This window comes from Mus musculus, chromosome 15, assembly GCF_000001635.26.
Source record: "Mus musculus strain C57BL/6J chromosome 15, GRCm38.p6 C57BL/6J".
Lineage (NCBI taxonomy): Eukaryota > Metazoa > Chordata > Mammalia > Rodentia > Muridae > Mus > Mus musculus.
This window is the reverse complement of record NC_000081.6, coordinates 99,067,958-99,090,841: the sequence shown is the minus strand read 5'-3', so window position 1 is coordinate 99,090,841 and position 22,884 is coordinate 99,067,958. Positions and strand designations below refer to the sequence as shown.

At 51.5% G+C, this 22,884-nt stretch overlaps 2 protein-coding genes, 1 long non-coding RNA gene and 1 other non-coding gene across 9 annotated transcripts; 2 read left to right on the top strand and 2 right to left on the bottom strand.

Moving 5' to 3' along the window:
• Positions 1–167: 167 nt before the first annotated feature.
• C1ql4 (complement component 1, q subcomponent-like 4) lies at positions 168–6,756 on the top strand. 3 transcript variants are annotated; one of them, XM_006520975.3, is made up of 4 exons: positions 168–287; positions 757–3,650; positions 5,909–6,108; positions 6,596–6,756. In XM_006520975.3, the coding sequence occupies exons 2-3, from the start codon at positions 3,114–3,116 to the stop codon at positions 6,086–6,088; spliced, it is 717 nt and encodes a 238-aa protein (XP_006521038.1). In that variant the 5' UTR covers positions 168–287; positions 757–3,113; the 3' UTR covers positions 6,089–6,108; positions 6,596–6,756. The 3 variants fall into 3 exon arrangements, with proteins under 3 accessions (XP_006521038.1, XP_030104424.1, NP_001019873.1); XM_030248564.1 differs by having other exon boundaries at positions 170–287; positions 5,909–6,756; NM_001024702.1 differs by lacking the exons at positions 168–287; positions 6,596–6,756 and having other exon boundaries at positions 3,114–3,650; positions 5,909–6,088.
• A 676-nt stretch (positions 6,757–7,432) lies between these two features.
• Positions 7,433–15,869, bottom strand: Troap (trophinin associated protein). Of its 4 annotated transcripts, XM_030248821.1 has the most exons (15): positions 15,750–15,860; positions 15,344–15,492; positions 15,045–15,234; positions 13,397–13,554; positions 13,176–13,313; positions 12,931–13,010; positions 12,519–12,595; positions 12,145–12,206; positions 11,940–12,058; positions 9,893–9,976; positions 9,592–9,651; positions 8,873–9,007; positions 8,137–8,716; positions 7,740–7,933; positions 7,433–7,614 (listed from the first exon to the last, which is right to left on the bottom strand). In XM_030248821.1, exons 8-15 carry the CDS (start codon positions 12,191–12,193, stop codon positions 7,567–7,569), a joined length of 1,269 nt encoding a protein of 422 aa, XP_030104681.1. In that variant the 5' UTR covers positions 12,194–12,206; positions 12,519–12,595; positions 12,931–13,010; positions 13,176–13,313; positions 13,397–13,554; positions 15,045–15,234; positions 15,344–15,492; positions 15,750–15,860; the 3' UTR covers positions 7,433–7,566. The 4 variants fall into 4 exon arrangements, with proteins under 4 accessions (XP_030104681.1, NP_084435.1, NP_001155978.1 ...); NM_030159.1 differs by lacking the exon at positions 12,145–12,206 and having other exon boundaries at positions 15,750–15,869; NM_001162506.1 differs by lacking the exon at positions 12,145–12,206 and having other exon boundaries at positions 15,775–15,869.
• On the bottom strand, positions 9,977–10,037 carry Mir6960 (microRNA 6960). The gene has a single exon (NR_105925.1). It is a non-coding gene; the product is annotated as a microRNA 6960 (primary transcript).
• A 303-nt stretch (positions 15,870–16,172) lies between the features above and the next one.
• Positions 16,173–22,704, top strand: Gm34284 (predicted gene, 34284). The gene is made up of 3 exons (NR_155351.1): positions 16,173–16,286; positions 20,672–20,825; positions 22,495–22,704. It is a non-coding gene; the product is annotated as a predicted gene, 34284 (long non-coding RNA).
• Positions 22,705–22,884: the final 180 nt, after the last annotated feature.

Sequence of the window (22,884 nt, the reverse complement as noted above, 5' to 3'; positions counted from 1 at the left end):
AAGCTATGAGGTCCTGGTGAGCTGGCGGCTTCATTCCAGAGCGTGGGGAAAGAGCAACAGAACATGAATAAATTCATAGAGCTGGCCCCTTGGCTCCCTGTGAGCCAAGCCTGCTCCCCCTACACACACACACACACACACACACACACACACACACACACACACACCAAACACAACTGCTGCCTCCTCCTGCAGCCGGGCTGGTCACCGGTCACGCTGCTCACAGCCTGGAGTGGAGACAGCAGAAGGATGCTCTAGAGAAAACCTGGTATCTGAAAGGGGTTAAGGTGAGGGGGTAAAAAAAAGGGGGGGGGTGTTGGGAACTAGGATGAAGAGCTGGACAGAGAGGCCTTCTGCTGAATGGAGAGAGAAGAATGTGGGAAGAGGGAAGAGGGGTGTCAGGACTTGGGGTGGATGAGGCCTGAGGCTCTGCAGGGGAGACTGGTGTGAACCGGGGCCTTGCTCTCTCTGATCCATCCATCATGCAGCCTGGGGGAGCAGATATGGCATTAGACATGCACAGGGCCGACATGGCCCTCAGCCCCCCGAGGAAGACAAATGGTGACAAAGACCTTGAATAAAATTTGTATTTATGGAGGAGGAGCCCTTCCCCCACTGGCTGCCAATCCAATCCCTTCTCTACCAATCCTTACAGGCAGGTTGGGCCCTCGGCCCATCCCCAGCCCCAGCCCCAGCCCCAGCCCCAGCCCCAGCCCCAGCCCAGCCCCAGCCCAGCCCAGCCCCTTCTTTCTCCAGATTGAGAATGAAGAGATGGGGGAATCCAAGGAAGGTGTGCAGGAAATGAGAGATGAAGAAATCACCTTCGACCCGACAACTATGCCCTGGTGGGCATGCCTTGTGCCCTCCACATTCCACACTCTTGGTTGTCCCTGCTCTCAGAGGCCTCTGCTGCTGCCTCCTGCCAGGCCTCCAAAGATCCTAGATCCTTCAGTGTTCACCCTCGCTCTCCCAGCTTCTGACCCTCTATCCCCTGAGAAGAGGCAGCTACTGGCGTTCCCTGTGCATGCTGCCTGCCCAGAGCCAGTATTCCTTCCTGGTCGCTCTGAAAGCAGGCATAGTCACCTTTACAGGCCATAGTCACCTAATACCTAATCCATATTTGAATCTTGTTACTATGCACAGTCAACCAAACATCCATTATCTGGGGCCTGATTTTTCTAGATTTTTCTCTAGTTAATAAACAGTTGGGGAGGCCAAAAGGAGCCCAGACTGGGGCCGATGAAGACTGGTCTGGGGCAAGACAGAGGCTGTACCAGTCTGGGCAGAGCAAGTGAGATTAGCTTTCTGACTTTCTCACCAGGCTCCATGGGCTTCAGTCCTCAGACAGGATAGCTGGCTTCTGTGGGTCCTGGATTTCAGTACTAAGACAGAGACATACAAACACCCTCTTCAAGCAGCCTCACATGGGTACACAAAGACAGCCCACAATCCACAGTCCTACTCACCCAGGGACAGCAAGGCCAGGATCGTATGGCCCATCCCACCACACACCCAGTATCCAGCACTGTCACAAAACACAGACCCATAGCCTACCGCTCCGCTTGCAGAGCTGCCCCGCCCCCGCGTCTTCTTCACAGTTGATATGTCACATTGGAGTCCGAACACGGACCTGGGTGTCTCTCTGCAGCGCGCCATTTACATTTCTCTCTCGATCTGTCAACCTGTCTGGGCTCCCTTCTCTCTCTCTCTGTCTCTGTCTCTCCCTCTCCCGCTCTGGGGCCGTCTGTCAGTCTCTTTTCGAAGCTTTGTCTCTCTGTCTCTGTTTCTGTCTCTGATTTCTCGGCTGTCCGTTTCCTGCTCATTCCCTAGTTTCTCTCTCTCTCTCTCTCTCTCTCTCTCCTTTCATTTCTCTCTGCTGCTTCTGCTGCTATGTGCTATGAGACACCCCCCCCCCCAAATTCATAGAGGCCAGGGTGGGAATGACAGATTTGCCTTTTCCCAGACTGGTCAACAAGTACCGATTGAGCCCTTTGCCATGTTCTGTATTTGGTTGGGGGCACCGAGGGACGTGTGATGGCGAATTGCTATTTATTTCTGTTTTCTGTTTGTTATATATGAGTCCCCCTTGCCCCTTGTTTAGCTCTGCATTCCCCCTCTGAGGTTTTATACGTATATTGTAGCCTGACCCCTGTTTACCCCATCACTGTGTTTATCTTCCTTTAAGCGCTGAGAATACCAAACTCCAGCTACAGGGTGAAAGTGAGGATACATACGGTGAGGGCTGAGAATCGCTGCAGAGCCCTGGGAGCAGGCAGGGAACCTGGAGGCCCGGGGCTCGGCGGAGAGGTGGGGGGAGATGGCGCGGCCTGCCCCGCCCCCGTGCTTCCCGCTCTGGGCGCCAGGGGTCGCTCCGCCTGCGGCCGCTTATAGTGGCTCCTGCCGCGCAGCGACTCACACCACCCGCACTGCTGCCAGGGAGGAAGGTTAGGGACGCAGAGAGGGAGAGCGCTTGCTGGAGAGGGACGCCTGGCTAGGGCTCTGATGAGGGCTGCGGCCACCGCGGCCGTAGGAGGCAGGTAGTGCTTTCCACGAGCTAGAGTGCAAAATCTCTGACGAGGTCGCGTCCAGAGAGAGCCCCCCACCTCACCTCCCGCGCCAGCTCAGAGCCTGGGACGTCGGGAGAGCGGGGAGAGGTCCCCGGTCTAGCCGGGAGAAATCAGCGAGGGGAGCCCGGGACCAGGCACAGCTGTCCGCAAGAAAGCAACTGTCTGGAGAGGTGGCATCTTAGACCTGTGAGAAACCAGCCGTCCAAGAAGCTGCAGGTTTCAGGCGCCCTGAATCATTAGAACTGCACCCGAGGGTAATATCAGACTGTAGGTTCTGAACCCTCAAGGGCTGTCCTTGGCCCAGCTCACGGGGAGATCGCCACCCTGACAGGCGGTTTGGGGAACAGCACTGCTGTCACAGAAGGAATTCGCCGCGGCAAGGTGGTCCGGCACAGCCGTCGGGAGATCCAGACCGGGGCCCGAGCCCGCGGAGAGCCCCGGGCCCCCGCCACCATTGCGCCCAAAAGTGAGGAGGATTTGCTGGCCCTGGCCGCGTCACGGCTGAGCCGCCGCAAGCGGGTGGCGGGCGCAGCCGTCGGGGTGGCCATGGTGCTGCTGCTGCTGGTAGCCATCCCGCTACTGGTGCACAGCTCTCGCGGACCAACACACTATGAGATGCTAGGTCGCTGTCGCATGGTGTGTGACCCCCACGCATCCCGAGGCCAAGGCCCCGACGGCGCGCCCGCCTCGGTGCCTTCCTTACCTCCAGGTGCCAAGGGAGAGGTGGGGCGGCGAGGGAAGGCAGGCCTGCGGGGGCCACCAGGACCCCCAGGTCCCAGAGGGCCCCCTGGAGAGCCAGGCAGGCCAGGACCCCCAGGTCCTCCTGGCCCAGGCCCTGGAGGGGCAGCGCCCCCTGCCGGCTATGTACCCCGAATTGCCTTCTACGCGGGTCTAAGGCGGCCTCACGAGGGTTATGAAGTGTTGCGCTTTGACGACGTGGTGACCAACGTGGGCAACGCTTACGAGGCAGCCAGCGGCAAGTTCACCTGCCCCATGCCAGGAGTCTATTTCTTCGCTTACCATGTGCTCATGCGAGGCGGTGACGGTACCAGCATGTGGGCCGATCTGATGAAGAACGGACAGGTGAGGTTGCCCCTCTACTTAGCCCCAGATCCTGCTAATGACTTCCTAAAACTCCCCGCGCTCAGCTCACAATCCAGCTTCTCCCCTGAAACACTATCAGGGTATCCAAGACTGGCAAGGTTACCAAACTTCTAATGTCACTCAATTTAGTCAAAGAGGAGGAATTGGGGGGGGGGGCGTCTGGAAAAGAAAATCACCTGACAGGACAGTAGGCTGAGGTCAGAGCTAGAACTCAGGACTCAAAGGCCCCAACCTCCACGCTCCAACCTCCGACTGTAGCCTGCCAAATCAAATGTCCGTGGCACCTTCCCCAGCCCATAGCTTCTTCTTTCTTTCTTCCTTGAGCTGCCCTCTCTATTGGGGTGGTCTTCCCAGTCAGTGGGTTTCCTGGCCCTGGCATGGAACAAGCTATTAGAGAACCTGGTTTCAGGGAATGGAATGGGATCTCTTGTTTTGGGTAGTGGCAGTCTCCCCCCAGGGGAAGTCATTCAGCTTGAATTTTCAAAGAGAAGTGAAAGGGGGTGGAGGGGAGAAAACACTAACTGGCCTCTCTACTAGATCTTATTTGTTTATCCCCAGGACCTGGAGCCAAACCTAGACCAAGCTTTCCTCCCAGTTAATACTGATTGTGTAGGCAGATGTGGACAAGGGTCTCTGGCTCCAGGGGCTATATAAGTGGTGGGGTAAACCAGATTGGATTTGGAAAAGCTAGGAGACAATGGACAGGAAGAAGGGAGGCCTGGTCTTTGGGGCCTAAGCCCACCCTGGGAACCTCTCAGATTCCTCTAGGTGTTGCCCCAGTGGGGAGTCAAAAAGCATTGCCACCTAAGATTTGAGGGGATAGCACCCCCAAAGACCCACATATTTGAACAAGCAAGATGCCATAGGGCTGAGTGGAGAGAGCTGCCTGTACTCTGCAGGATGAAGAAGGTTTGGACTGAACAGTGACCTTTGAATGTTCCATGGGAGGGGTGGGGCCCTGGTGCATCAGGCCTACTGCTCAGGATCCCTTAAGCCTTAAGCCTTGAGCCCTGCTAGATTGCTGAAAAGCTCTCGGACCCCAAGAGGACACCGCCCAGCCCACCTTCTGCTTCAGTTTCGGGGTCTGTTCCTAGCAAGCCTTCCCACCGGAGGGTGAGGAAAGGGAGTTGCCAGGCTATGCAAGTCTTTATGGGGTTGATAGTGTTTGCAAGGGAGTGAGTGTCCACAGGATCCAAGTGTCTCTGTGACCGTGGAATGCCAGAGTGTGAGCAGAGCTTGGTGTCTTCCTTCTCGTGGCATCAAGTAGGTAGACTCAGTCTGTGCCAGGAATCAGGGTGGAGTGTGGCGGTTTTAGAGGGGGTGGTGCGGTGCAAGCTCCCATTCTGTATTCCATGGAGCCAACACTGCGGGCCTGGGAATGGTAAATAATGATTAGAATAATGATGAATAATTAATGATTTAATAACCAGTCCCGATGGGATGGAAACTGGGGGAAGGGGCTGGTGGTGTGACTGCTGCAGACCAGAGATCAGAGACCAAAGGCAGTCCCTCACATGGTAGGGGACCAGGTGACACTCCCCAGGGAAGCCCAGGAGGCCAGAGGGAAACAGTTCACTTTCCTACTGGTACAACACAGGTATAGCATAGGTGTAGACACGTTTGCACCTCAGGAAAGCTAATTTAGAAATTCCAAGACAACATAGAATCCTAGAAGTATCCTGAAAGCTTTTCTTTTTTTGGGGGGGGCACAAGAATAGCAATACTATATAACATTTTCTATATACAGAACATGGCTCTGAACTCCACAAGTAATTTACTCATTTAATCTTAACCACCTCGTGAGATAGGTTCCATTATTATTACCCCGTATTGCTCTAGTAGTGGCCCAGAGAAGACAAGTGTGTGCCCAAGACATGCCAGAGAAGCTCTGTGAACTCCTAGCCCAGTGGCTCTTCCTAATGCTGAAACTCTTTTAATACAGTTCTTCATTTTGTAGTGGTCCCCAATCATGAAATTATTTCGTTGCTATTGCATAACTATAATTTTGCTAGTTATGAATCATAATGTAAATATCTGATATGAAGGATATCTGATATATAACTCCCAAAAGGGTCAGTTGAGACCTACAGTTGAGAACCGCTCCCCCAGAACCTAAGCCATCCTTGCTCCAGCAGCCAACCAACTCAACCCCTTTGGTCACTTCAGCTCTGCACAGGGCACAAGAATCAATGGGTCTGGTTTTTTTTTTTTTTTTTTTTTTTCTCTTCCCTCACTAGGTCCGGGCCAGCGCCATTGCTCAGGATGCGGATCAGAACTACGACTATGCCAGCAACAGCGTCATTCTGCACCTAGACGTGGGTGACGAGGTCTTCATCAAGCTGGACGGTGGGAAGGTGCACGGCGGGAACACCAATAAGTACAGCACCTTCTCAGGATTCATCATCTACCCGGACTGAGCCCAGCACCTTACTCTCATGTTCGTTCGCCCGCCCCCTCGACCCCTCGCTCTAATCCGCACCCACCTCCTGCTAGCCCTGCCCAAGGCCCCATCCTTCAGAGCCCGCAGTCTCTCCCGCTCCCCAGGCCACCTAGGCGGGGGCGATTGGATTCTTGGGGCTCAAGGGTTTTAAGTGGCTGGGGGAGTCAAGAGTTGGGAAGGCCAAGATGAAGACAGCCGCTTAGGGAGGGACTACCTTGGGATCCAATGAAACCGGCCAGAGAGAGAGAGAGAGAGAGGAAATTCGAGCGTGGCCCTCCCTTCTGCCTGGAACTGGGGGAAGCTTCACTAACGGAGATCAAAGTCTCACCTCTCACCGGGGTAAAAAGGGGCCGTCCTAACAGCTTGGGAGGGAAAGGGCAGAAGAGAAGGAACCTGTCTAGGTGAGAGGGGGACTCTGGCACAGGTTAGATACAGACCTCAGCAGCCACTCTTTCCCTTCCCCTCCCCCATCTCCATTTTTCAGGCTCCAACCACCAGCGGCCTTCCTGTGAACTGGAGGAGCCAAGGACTTCCTTCCTAGCATTAAGAACCCATTTTGTACAGTCCCCATTCCACCCCTCTCCAGGCTAGGTCCTGGAGCTACAGATCATGTCACTTCTCTCAATAAAGTGAGGTTGGAGATTGTGTGTGTCTGCCTACCTTGGTACAGAGGTGGAGGGAAGGCAGGGGAGTGGCTGGCCCTTTGCCTGACGCCCTGAAAGGCCTCTCACTCTGCTTGTCGATCTCAGCAGGGCGATCTATCTCTGATCTATGCAGTTAAGCCTGGCCAGGCTTGCCTCTCCAGAAAAGGAGCACCACAAGGGAGGACAGCAGAGGAAGGACTCCCTTCAGGGCTCCTGCTGCCCTTGCAGGTGGAGTGTGGAAGACCCTGCATAGGAAAAGAATCCCAGCCACTTTCCCCCCCCTCCCTTAGTGTTGGTTTATTTGTGGTTTTTCTCCTTTTGAGACGGGTTACAGCTTTTTGCCCAGGGTTGCCTCCAGCTCTTGGGTTCAAGAGATTCTCCTGGCTCAGCCTCCAGTAGCTTAGCCACAGGTGCCCAACTGAGAGGTCTAACAGCGGTGTTCTAGATGAGGGAATACCTGGTGGGTCCCCTGGAGTGGGAGCGATCTCAGAGGGAACAGGTTCCGTAATTTCCCCCTAACCCACGCACGAATTTCCAAGAAGGTAGGCTGAACAGCCACTTTCTGGTTGGACAACTGCTGAAGAGGAAGCCCACGGTCCTGAGTGCTTAATCTCCTCTAAATTGGAGCACACTGCCACCAAGTGGGCCACCGGAGACCAACAGCACTGGCTGCCCCATTCAAACACAATTTATAGAAACTTTATTAAAGGATAAAGGGGCGTTGGCTCCCAGTCCAATGGGCAGGCCAACAATAAATAAGGCTAAAGGAAGAGGTGAGTGCAGCAGAGGAGAAGCCCAGTAAAGACCGGAGTCATGATGGAGAGTCCTGTGGGACCACAGGGCCAATTGGAACGAAACGCTGGAGAAAGAGAGAGAGAAAAAAGAGGGCTTGTCATGTTCCATCACTTCTCCGTAGAGGAAGCAAGGTCAACCTGCTGCTGTCCCATAGGCTGTCGGCATGCTGGCTGTATACTGAAGGCTCACCAGGGCATCTTGCCATTCAAGCGTTGTGACCACGGGGTTGGTGAAGACCCGGGTGGGCCCGGGAGGTGGGGCTCGGCTGGTGTAGAAGGCGCATTCATCATCCAGGTGAGCCTCCTGGAAGCTATGGATGGTGTCGAGACACGCCCTGAGGCGCTGCCTCAGAGCCAGGGTCCGAGGGGCCAAGCTGCTGGGGCCTGAAGGCCATGGAGAATTCAGAGGGGGCCTCTGGAGTTATATTTCTTCCGGGTGCCGCCCCACCCCTTCCCTACCCCTCCTCCTCCCCCATGAGTGCAGCCACTTAGAAAGACAGGACAAGGCACGGACCTGGTGCAAGGCAGGGCTCACTCCTAGAAAGACAGAGCCTTTTCTTCATGTCCTTTGCCAGCCAATTCCTTACCTGAATAGCCTGTTGGGTAGAGTGAGTGAATAGAGGGGCTGGCACAGACTGGGCTTTGGGACGAGAAGGTCAAGCTGGCTGTTGCTGGAGGCCCCTGATTGCAACAGGGCTGCGTGCTGGACTCTGGGGTTCCAGCTTCCAGAGCGCAGGCTGCCGATGCTCCCGGCTCTGTCCTAGGGCAGGCCATGGGGGGCTCAGCCTGTCCCCGACAGCTAGGCAGAGGGGGTCCGGACAGTGCTGGAAGGCACGGCTCCGGCAGCTCTGGCTCAGCTCTGTGTGGCACTGGGGGCTTTAGTTCTGTGGTAGAACAGGGCTGAGCCGCCTTAGTCTCCTCAGGGTAGGCCTGTGGCTCCTCACACTCTTCCGAAAGGAGGGGCTCTGTCGCACCAGAGTGTTGTGACAGTCCAACAAGGGCAGCTCCAGAATTGTGTTCTGAAGCTGTCAGAGTTCTAGAAATTTCAGCCGTCGGGAGCTTTAGTTCAGTCATATCGAAAGCAGAGCCTCCATTCAGAGGGGCACCATCGCCCATGGCCAGCCCCTCTACCTCCTGCTGCAAGAGCTGTTGCAAAATATTGATGCGCTGTGGTGGGAGAGAGTATCCCAGCGTGTCACCGTGTGTTCCCAAGCTCCCCACCCCCACCCGCAATGTCATCCCCTACCCTTCCTTCCAGCTCCCCTTCCCCCAAGCCTTCTCATGGAAAAGAAGCCATGAGAGCTGCTGCCCCTACAGGCCCACCTGTATCCTTAGCTCCTGGTGGCTGGGGGTTCTCTTGGGGCGAGGCCCGGAAGTGCTTGCCACCGATGGTTTCCTGGGTTCCTTCTGCAAGGTGATGCGACTCTCCTGGTCAAACAACTTCATAGCAATCTGCCTCTGCCACAGAAGGAAAGGGGGCGGGTGAGGAAGCCACATGAAGGTAGAGAGCACTCTTTCCTCCCCCTCTTGGAATGGGTCAAAGCTGGTGGTTCTTTTTAAAACCAGGTATGGTGGTGCAGGCCTACATACAGCAGAGCCGATATTAGCTCCCAAGACGCTAAGGCAGGAGAATCAACAGTTTGAGGTTCAGGCTGTTGTGATGTTCATAACACATAAACACAGAAGGATAAAAAAAAATTTTTTTTTCAAGACAGGGTTTCTCTCTCTGTGTAGCCCTGGCTGTCCTGGAACTCACTCTGTAGACCAGGCTGGCCTCGAACTCAGAAATCCACCTGCCTCTGCCTACCAAGTGCTGGGATTAAAGGCATGCACCACCATTGCCCGGCAAAATTTTTTTTTTCAAAGTTTGAGACTATCAGAAGATAGACACAGAGACAGACAGGCATTCTGAACACAGAATAGGAAGGAGAGAAGGAGAGGCAGGAGGCGAAGACACCTACCTCACATCACAAGGCTGTCAGCCCTCCAGGCCAGTGGGACGGTGCCACAGACCTCAGTACAGGAAGGATTTAGACACTTACCCAGGGCAGGGCAGGCTCTTCAGGGGAGGAATGAGGGGAGAGGCCACTCAGCCACTGAGCCTATGTCAGACAGGACAGATCACCCATGAGTGACACCCACTCCTCTGGCCTGTCATAGACCTCCTCTCTCCCCCACCCCCCGCGCACCCCCAATTCCCATCCAGTATATCTGTCCTTACCAAGGACTTACACTGCTGTCCACCTGTCCTTACCAAGGACTTACACTGCTTCATCCATCTGTCCTTCCTCCCTTCCTCCCTAGTCCTGGCCCCTACTGGTTCCCTCCTTTGCTTTCTCCTACCTGCTGAACTTTAGGTAGCGATCGGAGGGGTGTGAATTGGGCTTTCCGTCGAATGGCAAAGCGTTTCATGGATGAATATGTGCTCTGAGGAGAGAGGTGGTTGGCTGAGCAGGGCTTCCAGCCAAACTCTTCTCATCCTGCCCAGCCCAAGGGTTGTTGATAGAAATCACAGCTGAGAGGCCTGGGGAGCGAACACCCTGAGACTGTCTATAAACAGCTGACTGTTCGGTGATGGAAGGTGGTACTATACAACTGGGCTGCAGGAATGGGGGAGGGAGGGCAGCAGATGGGAGCCATCACCGTCCAGTGGAGGCCCCCAAAGCTACCTTCCTGTTCTCCCCACTGCAGCAGCTACTCTTTGGGGGCTCACGTAGGGAAGAGGCTAGGAGTACAGGCACACTGCCACGATGTGCGGCGCTTGAGTGGTTTATTCAAGTGAGAAACCAACTCTCTCTCCCTATTCATGCATCTCCCCCTGACTCTTGTTCAGCCCAAGAAAGAGCAGAGAACTTAAACTTGTTTGTAGCTCTTTACCAAGGACTTATAGTGCTTTGTCCATCTGTCCTCACCAAGGACTTACAAGTGCTCTGTTCGTCTGTCCTTACCAAGAACTTACACTGGTTTGTCTGTCCTTACCTCATCTCTCACCTGTCGTCACTGCAAACTCATCTCAGACCCTCTTCTCGTCTAGGCTTCAACCTCTCTGGTCTGTTTTGCCAACTCACAAAGACTAGATGTCTCCTCTCCTCGGGGCTTCTGCATCTGCAGCCCTCCCCATCTTGTCTGAGTCACAGCCTCAACTCTGGTCTCATAGGCAATCCTTATCTTCCCAATGACAGTGCCTTAGCCATACTACATTTTGTAAAAAGACTGCTTAGCATGCCCTTTGTAAACATTAAACAATTTTTTTCCCGAATTTATGTATGTGTTGGATGCCCATGTGAGCCAGAAGAGGGCATCAGATGTCTTGAGAGGGAATTACAGGCAGGCAGGTTTTTTTTTTTCTCCCAAGACAGGGTTTCTTTGTATAGCCTTGACTGTCCTGGAACTCACTCTGTAGACCAGGCTGGCCTTGAACTCAGAAATTTGCCTGCCTCTGCCTCTCAAGTGCTGGGATTAAAGGTGTGCGCCACCATGCCTGGCTGGCAGGCAGTTATAAGTTCTGGCAGGCAGTTATAAGTTGACCAATGGGAGTTAAGTTGCCAGCCCTACTCATCCATTCCCCTACACACACACACACACACACACACACACACACACACACACACACACACACACACACCTTCTATTTTTAAACACAGGGTTTTGCTACATAGCCGAGGCTGTCCTGGAATTCACGATGGCTCAGCCCCAGGCAATTCTCCTGCCTCCTCTGGGTTACAGTCATGTTCCACCAAGCGTGGCTCTAAACTACCAATTTATGACACCAATCCTTCTCCCACGTCCTTTCAGTACCTTATACATTTAGTTTTAGAAAGAACATGTCACCATGTGACATCCTATATATTTCATTTTACATTTGTGGGGTGGGGTTTATTTTGTCTTTTATTATTTTGCCCCCCTTTCTAGAATATACACACACACACACACACACACACACACATATGTATATATATACACACACACACACACATACACACATATATATATATACACACACACACATACATACACATACACACACACACACACACACACACACACACACACACACACACATATATTTTTTCTGGAACTAGAACCATGGCTGAATCCAAAAGCCAGTTAGCAAATGCCAGTGGAATGAAGGAATTAATGCTTGGTTGGTAAGTGTTGGCCATGTTTAAGCCACTGTACTGATTTGATAGTGACACACATAACAGTCTGTCATCTCTCACCCTGGGTCCCAGATACCCAACAAAGGAAGTCAGATCTACCCTGAAGAGGGCTTGGTCCCAACTCCAGCAAAAGACCAAATACCCTGAGTCCCGGGTCTGCCAATTCTACCCACAACCCTCAGTGTGCCTCCTGAACACCCCTTCCCCATCCTGGGAGGGTCTCGGCTCACCCTGGTGTTTGTCAGACTTTCTTTTAATGGTATCCGTTGAGCCAGACCCAGATGATGTCTTCCCCCTCCGTCGTCGGAGTGAGGGACAGCCTCCTGCTCGCCTCGGAGGGGTAAGGAAGCTGGGAGGAGACAGGACATTCATTTCCTGTAGTATCTACAACACCAAAGTCTACCCGTTCAGCATCCCCCGAGAGCACAATAATACCTTGGCAAACACTTATCAATCCCAATGCCCTGGGTGGGCTGGTGGCCATGGCTCACAAGGGACTGGGACAGAGAACACAGTAGACATTGTCTTGCAGGAAGTGGCAGGGAGAGGGCAGAAACAGAGATACACGCACAACTAGGCTGACCTCTGACCTTCCCGGGAGGTCTTGTCTGCTGTGTGTGTGTGTGTGTGTGTGTGTGTGTGTGTGTGTGTGTTTTTGGGATGTGAATGCTGGAGGAGCACGCCACCACTGAGCCAGACCTCCCTCCAACCTCTCCCTTACTTCACCCCACTCCCTGAGGCCTGCTGACCCTTGCCTTCCTGGTGCAGGCACTCACCCTTCCTTTGTTCCCACATCCACACAAACTCACCAGGCTGAACCGGGGTCTTCAGGAGCAGTCTTGAGGCTTGGCTTGCTGAGGTCCTTCTGTCAGTACAGTCCCCGTCCCTGAGTGCCAAGCAAGGGCTGGGCATTAGCTAAGGGCTTTGCAAACACCAGCGCAGTAGCCTCTAACAGTACCAGTGTTAACCTCACTTGGCCGATGGGGATGCAGAAGCCAAGACGCAGGCAGGTTAAGGTGAGCTTGCACAGCTAGTAGTGGTAAGGGTCAGGAATTGAACTCAAAAGCCATCTATTGTCAGTTTACGCTGTAGCCAAATGACGCAGCGCTCCCCATGTCCTCCATGTCATAGATAAGGCTCAGCTGTCAAAGTCTGAACCCTCGGCCCTGCCCAGTGACTTTTTCCCGTCTGGGGTCGAAAGGGAATCTACACTCTCCTTACCTGCCGCCGCCACATGTCTCTCTTCTTAGCTCCTGTAAGCTGGGTCGAGTGGAGGAGTGAGAGGAGCCTGGAGGTGGATTCTGATCCACGGCAAGACAGGAAAACAGAGTGAGAAACAGCCCCGAGCCAGACACGAACACCACCCCGTCTCTCGCGACAGAACCCAGCAGTTCATCTTGAGATATTGTCCCAAAGTCTGCTCTGCCCCAAGAAGCAGTGAGTGTCAGCCCCTCAGGAGTACTCACCAGAGCCTCTAACCGGGGTGGGGACAAAGTGTGGTCCCGGAGTCCCGGGCCCTCCAGTCTTGAGAAGCAGGAAGCCCTGGCAGGACCCACTTGATGGGTGGGGATTCTGGGAGCCAGGTATGCAGAAGACCTTGCACTCTGGACCACCAATAAAAGCTGTCAGCAAGACTCAAAAATCACCCTTAGTCCACCCCAGCCTGGTCTCACCTCCTTCTCATTACCTGGCCCCTCTGGGTGGTGCCTCCCTTTCTCTCACGGACTAGCACTCTCTGAGCCAGACTGGACCGGTACCCCTGGGGACAGCTCTTCACTCCCTCACCTGACAAGATGGTGGCCAGGGCTGCAGGGTCAGCCACAAACTCTATAGCCCCTATGGCCTCTGCAAGGGAAGAGACAGGATGAGGGGAGGCCGAGGGACAGGTGCTGCTCATACCCAGTAACAGTGAGCGAAAGAAACATTATCCAAGCCAGGCTATGCGGTGCACGCCTGTAAAACCAGAATGTAGGATACTGAGGCAGGAGAACCAGGTGTTCAAGGCCAGCCACCAGCTCATAGAGAGCTCAGAGCCTGGACTACATAAGGTCTTAAGAGACGGGAGGAGATCATTCGGTTGAACCTAAGCTCACCAAAGTTTGAAGAATTTCATGTAAGCTATTGCTCTAAACAGTGGGGTATAACATAAAACAACGGTTTTGCCATACAGGACCCATCACCGGGGGCTGGAGAGATGCCATGGGGATTAAGAGCAGTCACACGGTTACTGTTCTTGCACAGGACTGACTGGTGTTCAGTTCTTAGCATCTACGTCAGGTGGCCGGCCTGGAACTCCAGCTCTAAGACAATCCAGTGCCTCCGGCCCCCACAGGCACCTGCTCACACATACACATCATTAAAACCAATCTCTTTTTAGAGGCTAGAGAGATGGCTCAGTTGCTAAGAGCCACTGGCTGTTCTTCTGGGAGACCTGGGTTCTACTTCCAGCACCCACATGGCAGCTCACGGCCAGCTATAACTTTAGCTCTAGGGATTCCAATGTCCTCTTCTGAACTCCATGGGTACTGCACTCACATGGACTCACATAAAATAAAAAATAGATCTTTAAGCCGGGCGTGGTGGCGCATGCCTTTAATCCCAGAACTTGGGAGGCAGAGGCAGGCGGATTTCTGAGTTCGAGGCCAGCCTGGTCTACAAAGTGAGTTCCAGGACAGCAAGGGCTACACAGAGAAACCCTGTCTCAAAAAAAAAAAAATAGATCTTTAAAATATATATTTATGGGCTGGTGAGATGGCTCAGTGGTTAAGAGCACCCGACTGCTCTTCCGAAGGTCCGGAGTTCAAATCCCAGCAACCACATGGTAGCTCACAACCATCTGGAACAAGATCTGACTCCCTCTTCTGGAGTGTCTGAAGACAGCTACAGTGTACTTACATATAATAAATAAATAAATCTTTAATATATATATATATTTATTGTTGAAAAGGAAGAATTAAAGCTGAAGTATGGACAGATTATAAAGACTCAGCATAACAATGAGCAAATGACTGTGACTGTCTTGCCCAGGGTTGCTAAAAAGGCCCAGAAGATGTCTTTTTTTTTTTAGATACAATATAATTGTTTAGGCCTGGAGTTCAATAGGTAAAAGGTGTCCAATTCACAGAGACCACTTGCCTCTGCCTCCTAAAGTGCTGGGATTAGAGGCATGAACCACCATGCCAGGCAAAAGATGGCATTTTGCTGAAAGTGATGGTTTCTCAGAGCAAAGAGGTTTCTGGACAAAACCCAGGTCTCTTGCAGTATGCAAGACCTCCACTTTGGGTCTCCCATTCTCACTCAGCCAAGTAGGCTGCCCCCAGGTCTGGAACAGGTACCTGTCTGGGGATGGGTCACAAGCCCCACATTTGATCCCCCAGAGCTAGGCTTGAGTTCCTCCAGAGGGTTCCGCAGGGTCTTCAAGCTTGGTGATTTTTCAGTCTGGTGCAAGGTTTTCGATCTGAGGCCTGCCGTGTCAGTGAGTGGACGTTGACGTTGAGTACTGCGCGGTGGTTTCTGTGCTGGTGTCTAGGGGGAAGGGGGAAAAAGCTGGGATTCAGTGCGGGGGTGGGGTGGGGATGGGGGGTGGGGGTGCATTGCTGACTCGAGGTGCCTCCTTGTGTCCAGCCCCTCCTACCCTCGGATCTTGGTTCTCCTGGTCCAGAGAGCGCGACTTGACTGAGGAAAAATCTTGGCATCTTTGGGAGAGTACTGGAATCTTGCTAGGGTTGGGAGATACACCTCGGAGATGGGGATCCTTATTGGTTTGGAGGGTAGTCATGGCGGCTATAATGGAGATGAGAGAAGAAGGTAGACAGGACTGAGGACCAAAGCAAATCACTTCTCAAAGCATGGGTGCTGATATCCCTGATTCTTTCCCCTTGGTCCCAATCCATGTGCCTAGAAGCCCGCACCGGCAGCAAGGCCGCTCTCCTGGCAACTCTTCCAGAAACCCTAAGTCTGCTATCTCGCCCCGGAGCTCCAAACTGCTCTCCTCCCTAGGAACCTCGGCAGGACTCCCCTCTAAGATCCTCGTGCCGCACCATTCCAGGAGGCCCTCCGGGTCACCTCTACTTCCTCGGGTTTTTCGCCGATTTCTTGGGTTTCTGCTTCTGCTTCTGCTTGCGGCTGCTGCTGCTTCCCCGGTTTGTAAAATACGCCAAGCTCCTGATTGGCTGGTACCCGGTGACTCGGAGGGTCGTGACGTCACACGGAGCCACCCAATCCGCAGGCTCCGAAGGCGGGGCCAGAGAAGGACTAGTCGCCGAAACGTTTTCTTGATGGGAGAACAACTGACCAGCTCTCTCGGCCAATCCGAGGACGGAGCGCGAGTGGCAGGATGGGGGCGGAAAGCCAGGGAGGATGCTGTTCTGAAGCCCGGGAAGGCCAGTCTGGACTGCAACGGGCATTACCGTACTCTCGCGAGAGCTGGAGCCAACCGAGGGCTGGCCCCTCATGAAGACCGCGGAATTGTGGGAAAGATTGGCCATCGAGACCACTGTTGACCACACTCTGAACGTAGTGCACGGCCGGGTTTTGGGAACCATGGGCACTTCTTGCAGGAGATAGGAGCCTAATGGGTGAGAGGGCTGGAGGTACCTGAACTGTTGGAGCCCAACGAGAACGAGGAGCCAAGAAATCCTGTGTCCACTCGGACCTCACACCCTGGTGGGATGTGGTCAGGCCCAGGGTGGCTGGAGCTCTGTTAATCAGAATTGAAGGGCTCCTCCTGGGTGGGGAGATCTCTGCATCTTCAGGTTTCCTTCCACCGGTCTGGATGAGAGGGCTCACCTGCTCCTTACTGGCAGGCAACTGTGAGGCTGCCAGATGATGGAGATGGGGGTGGGCAATGTCTCACCCCACCCCACCTGAGAGTGGCCTCAAACTCGCAGCTTCCTGCTTCAGGAAGCTCGGATTGCACACTCCCTGCATAGTTTAAAGGGTGCTGACCAGCAAGCCAGGAACATAGGCGTGCTTCCGGATCTCCCCTTCCATATGCCACTTCTTTTCACACCTACGGATTTTATACCTTTGAGCATCTATTCAGCTGTTTAGCCAGATGAAACAGAGCACACAGAGACAGTCAGCTTGGTTTTATTTTATTTTTTTAAAAGATTTATTTATTATTATTCATTAGTACACTGTAGCTGTCTTCAGATGCACCAGAAGAGGGCGTCAGATCTCATTACGGATGGTTGTGAGCCACCATGTGGTTGCTGGGATTTGAACTCAGGACGTTTGGAAGAGCAGTCAGTGCTCTTAACCGCTGAGCCATCTCGCCAGCCCTCAGCTTGGTTTTAAAAGCGATTGTCTTCCAAATAATTTCCTTGCCCAACCCCTTGAGTCGTTTTATTTTAAATATATATGCTTTTAGTTAAACAATTTATTTTTATTATATGTAAGTACACTGTAGCTGTCTTCAGACACTCCAGAAGAGGGAGTCAGATCTCATTAAGGATGGTTGTGAGCCACCATGTGGTTGCTGGGATTTGAACTCAGGACCTTCGGAAGAGCAGTCGGTGCTCTTAACCTCTGAGCCATCTCTGCAGTCCCCCAACATTTTTTTTAAAAAGATTTATTTATTTTAAGTATGTGAGTACACTGTCACTGTCTTCAGGCACACCAGAAGACGACATTGTATCCTGTTACAGGTGGTCCTGAGCCACGATGTGGTTGCTGGGAATTGAACTCAGGACCTCTGGAAGAGCAGCCACCATTCTTTTTTTTTTTTTTTTTTTTTCCGAGCCAGGGTTTCTCTGTGTAGCCCTGGCTGTCCTGGAACTCACTTTGTAGACCAGGCTAGCCTTGAACTCAGAAATTCGCCTGCCTCTGCCTCCCGAGTGCTGGGATTAAAGGTGTGGACCACCGCGCCCCGCTAGCAGCCACCATTTTTAACCACCCTCTCCCCAGCCCTGAAACATAAACCAGAGCTCATAAAAGCACAAAGTTGGAAACCATAATATACAAGCAAAAGACCAGTAAGACAAACAATGCCCAAACAAAGCCGTATGAGACAAGAAGTCTACCAAACACACCACTGAGTTAGTCTGATGTTGGCTATCTACCACTGGGCATGGGGCCCACCCCTAAGTGTGGTTAGCACATCCAGTGAGATTCCACTGGGGAAGACTAACTTCCTTTGCAAGCAGTTGTCAATTGGAGGTAGCTTCTTGGTTAGGGATGGAAGCTTGTGGCTTCTGTCCCCTGCCTCTCAGCCTGGGACCCAGTCTGGCTTGAGCCTGTGCAGGCCCCGTGTGTCCTGCCACAGTCTCTGTGAGCTCACATGTGCATCAGTCCTGCTGTGTCTGGAAGACTATGTTCTTTTAGAGCCATCCATCCCCTTTGGCTGTTAACATCTTTTCTGCCTTCTCTTCTGAATAGTTCCTTGAGCCCTCAGGGGAGTTCCCAACCCGTTCTGTCTACATGAATCCGTTTCTTCTGGAGAAAATTTCCAAAATGTTGTGCCTTAGTTATCTGCACACTAAACCTAGCATTCTGCGGCATGCCGCTCTGCCCACTTGCTCTCTGCCTTCTGCGAGGGAGAATTCTTGACAAGAAGCTGTGTCCACAATGACTGGTTAAATCTTCAGTGACTGGGGGCTAAAGAGATGGCTCAGCAGTTAAGAGCACTGGCTTTTCTTCTAGAGCACCGGGGTTCAATGCCCAGCACCCATATGGCAGCTCACAACTGTAGCTCCCCTTCCAGGAGATCTGACTCCCTCACACAGACAGGCAAAACACCAATGTACATAAAATAAAAATAATAAATAAATAAAAAAGCTTCAGTGACTGAAGGAGATGGAATGGTACAGTTAAGAAACAGTGAGAGGCTGGAGAGATGGCTCAGTGGTTAAGAGCACTGGCTGCTTGCTCTTCCAGAGGTCCTGAGTTCAATTCCCAGCAACCAAATGGTGGCTCACAACTTTCTCTCCTAGTGTCTGCTGCCCTCTTCTGGGATGCAGGTGTACATACATACAGAGCACTCATTTACATAAAATAAATCTTTAAAAAAGAAAAGAAACCAACTACAATTTACCTTGGGCCATCTTTAGTTCCCGCCCATTCTTTGCCTACCTCTATACAGGTGGAAACTTTATGGATTATATTAACAAAATCCAGTTTTCCACCCATCAAAGGGCTAGAAATGCTCTCATCCATCTGAGGCCTGTAGCTGAGATTCCCTCACAAGGGGCTCTTTCTGATGTTAACTCCAGTGTGTTTTTATTTTATTTCTGTGTGTTTTGCCTGTGTGTGCACATGCATGTGTGTGTGTGTGTGTGTGTGTGTGTGTGTGTGTGTGTGTGCCCCACATGCATGTCTGAATGTCTGAAGCCTATAGAGGTCAGGAGATGACATCAGATCCCCTGGAGCTGGAGTTGAATAATTGTGCGCCATCATGTGGTTTCTGGGAATCAAGCCTAGCTCCTTTGGAAACACAAAAGTGTTCTTTTTTTTCTTTTTTCTTTTTGTTTTTAGAGACAGGGTTTCTCTGTGTGGCCCTGGCTATCCTGGAACTCACTCTGTAGACCAGGCTGGCCTCAAACTCAGAAATCTGCCTGCCTCTGCCTCCCAAGTGCTGAGATTAAAGGTGTGCTCCACCACTGCCTGGCACAATAAGTGTTCTTAATCCCTGAGCCATCTCTCCAATCCCCACCAAAGCATTTTTAAAATGTCCTGAGGGCAGGAGGTCGGGATGCACACCTTCAATCTTAGCACACTGGATGCTGAGACCTGCAAGTCCCTGTGCATTTGAGGCCAGCCTTGTCCACATAAGAAATTCCAGGCCAGCCAAGGCTAAATAATAAAACCCTGTCTCAAAATAAAATAAAATGCCTTGATTTATAACTCTCTGTTATTTAGCCATCAAAACACCCTGCTTCTACCTCCAGACAGTGAAATTTGGGATGACCTAAGTCCAGATTCTGGGTCATAGTCTCTAGGATTTGGAACCAGAATAAACGACCTCTTCTCTCTGAGTTGAGACCTGTGTTTCATTGACACTTCTAACTTCATGACCTCACCTGAGTTCTCAGATCTGTCCTGTTCCCTCTATGCCTCTGGCTGCTGTCCATGTTGCTGTCTATCTGTCCATCTGTCCATCATTACTTCCTCAGACAGGCTCTCCTAGAGCCCTTCTGTACACACACACACACACACATACACACACACTCAGTCTGGGAACGATACCTCCGTCAGCTATTCCCACCTTCTGGCTAACTCTGGCTATGTGCTCTGAGTGGTGTTTATTTACTCAGAGCCGAGCAGTGGTGGCGCATGCCTTTAATCCCAGCACTCAGGAAACAGAGGCAGGCAGATTTCTTTTTTTTTTTTTTTAAAGATGTATTTATTTATTATATGTAAGTACATTGTAGCTGTCTTCAGACACTCCAGAAGAGGGAGTCAGATCTCGTTTCGGATGGTTGTGAGCCACCATGTGGTTGCTGGGATTTGAACTCTGGACCTTCGGAAGAGCAGTCGGGTGCTCTTACCCACTGAGCCATCTCAGCAGCCCGGCAGGCAGATTTCTGAGTTTGAAGCCAGCCTGGTCTACAAAGTGAGTTCCAGGACAGCCACGGCTGTACAGAGAAACCTTGTCTTGAAAAAACCAAAAAATAAAAAATAAAATATCTACTCAGAGTATGGAGCTCAGCTGGGAATTATATATTCATCAATAAGAATACAATGATTATTTACCTCTGCCTTTTCTGATAGAAGGTGCTGAGATGACCCCTCTATCTCAGTGGTTCTCACCCTTCCTAATGCTGCGACCCTTTAATACAGTTCCTCGTGTTGTGGTGAGCCCCAACCATAACATTATTTCATTGATACTTAATAACTAATTTTGCTACTGTTGTTAATCATAATGTAAATACTTGACATACAGGAAATTTGATGCGCTGCCCCAAATGGGTTACGGCCCACAGGTTGAGAACTGCTACTCTTTCATCTGCCTCCATATTTTCAGTGGCTTGAAGTGAGCACTTACACAGAGACCGAAATCTGTGCTGAATGAGACTGTAAATGGCTGAACAAATCCATGAGGCAAGATTGGAAGTGAGAGCCCAGCTCCTGGAAGGCAAAAGCATAGCATCGTCTGTTAGAGGCCAGGGCGCCACAGAGTAAGTAAGACCTTGTCGCTAAAATGAGGAGGGGTTGAGAGATGGCTCAGTCAGGGAAGTGCTTGCCACACAAGCATGAGGGCCAGAGTTCTACCCTCAGGACCCACTCCAAAAGCTGGGTGTGGTGGCTCATGCTTATAATCCCGGTGCTGAGGAGGCATAGAAAGGGCAATGTCTGGGCCTCCGTGGTCTGCTGCAGTAAATCTCCAACCCCAATAAGTCCATGCAAAAACCACACAACTCAGTTACAATATTTATAAGCTGCACGAACACCCAGACTGGGCAGATCTACCACTACACTACTCTAATCCCCAGCTGTGAGGTCCCTTGCTGCTTGTGGCTTCTCCAGACCATGTGGTTCTGCTCCATCTTCCTTCCACCTCCTCTTCTAGCATCTTTTCCAGCTCGTGTCTCCAACCTCCATTTTCTGGAGCAAAGGAGGTAGCTCAAAACTACATGCTACAACGGTCAGCCAGCTTCACCTAATCATTAAGACCTAAGTTCTAGTGAGAATGTTTCAAATCAGCAAACACAGCCTGGAGACATGTCTCAACAGTTCCTAGCTCACGCTGTGCTTCCAGAGAACCTGCGTTTGGTTCTCAGCCCCCAAAGTCTCTGTTCACATCTATCGATAACTCTAGCTACAAGGGATCTGACACCTTCTTAAGGCCTCTATGGGTCTTAAACACGTGACATGAGCTCAGACATACACACATATACACATAAATACAAATTTAAAGAAAGCAAGCTGAAGACCAACACTGGAGGTTGACATCTGGCCTCCACAGGTGTATGCACATGTGTGTACCTGCGTACAGATACATACTTGAAGGGACTCTAGACAGCCCCAGAATGGCAAACACAGCCCTGGTAGACCTCACCTCTCCTGTCTGCCTAGCTAAAAACCATTAGATTCCATTCCTGAAGCTAGCCCCCAAGGTCCATTCCCTTATTTGGCCACTTCCTTCTCTTGAGGCTGACTACCAAGGTCCAGCTATCAAAGTATTGAAGACCAGCAATCTAAAGCCCACTTTGGCTGTCCTAATCAACCTGTCCAATCAAAATGAGACACTTCATCCTAACATGCAGTTTCTTTCCCCTTTCTTAACCTTTAAAACCTGACATTTTCCTATGGATCACCTCTGTCTCTATTCAGAGGCAGTCCTTTGTTCCTGGCCCCACCCCAGGACAAATACCCTTTCCCCTTCTCCTTTGTTCCCTTACCCTTCTCCCTCATCCTCTATCTTAGTGTCTTCAGACACACCAGAAGAAAGCATCAGATCCCATTATAGATAGTTGTGAGCCACCATGTAGTTACTGGGAATTGAACTCAGGACCTCTGAAAGAGCAATCAGTGCTCTTAACCATTGAGCCATCTCTCCAGCCCCCTATCTTTGTCCTCCCTGGGCAAATACATCTCCTTTGTGCTGAGCACTTGGTCTTGAAGTGTCTGAGCAAATACAGTTGTCTTACACAGACACAGGCACACAGACACACAGACACACAGACACACACACACACAGACACACACACACACACACACACACACACACACACTGGAGCAAATGCCAGTGCTCAGGTGGGTTGTATAGAGAGAGACCAGACCTATCAACATCTAGTCAGTTTCCCTTTTAATTTTTCCTCCCCCCTTCCCTTCCTTTTCTTTTAGTGCTATGGATTAAGCCAGTGCTCTGTCTGCATGCACACCTGCATGCCAGAAGAGAGCATTGGATCCCATTACAGATGGTTGTGAGACCCCATGTGGTTGCTGGGAAATGAACTCAGGATCTCTGGGAGAGCAGCCGGTGCTCTTAACCACTGGGCCATCTATCCAGCACCTCATTATGCATATAAAGTGAAAAAATAAAATAAATAAATGAAAAAAAAACATTGTAACTATATCCTTTGTTTGTGGAGGTATGTAACTGATTTCTATCCAATCAATTTTGTTTTGTTTTGTTTAAGACAAGGTCTCTATGTAGCTCTGACTGTCCTGAAACTTGCAAAGAAGACCAGACTGGCCTCTAGACTCATATGGATCCACCTGTTTCTGCCTCCA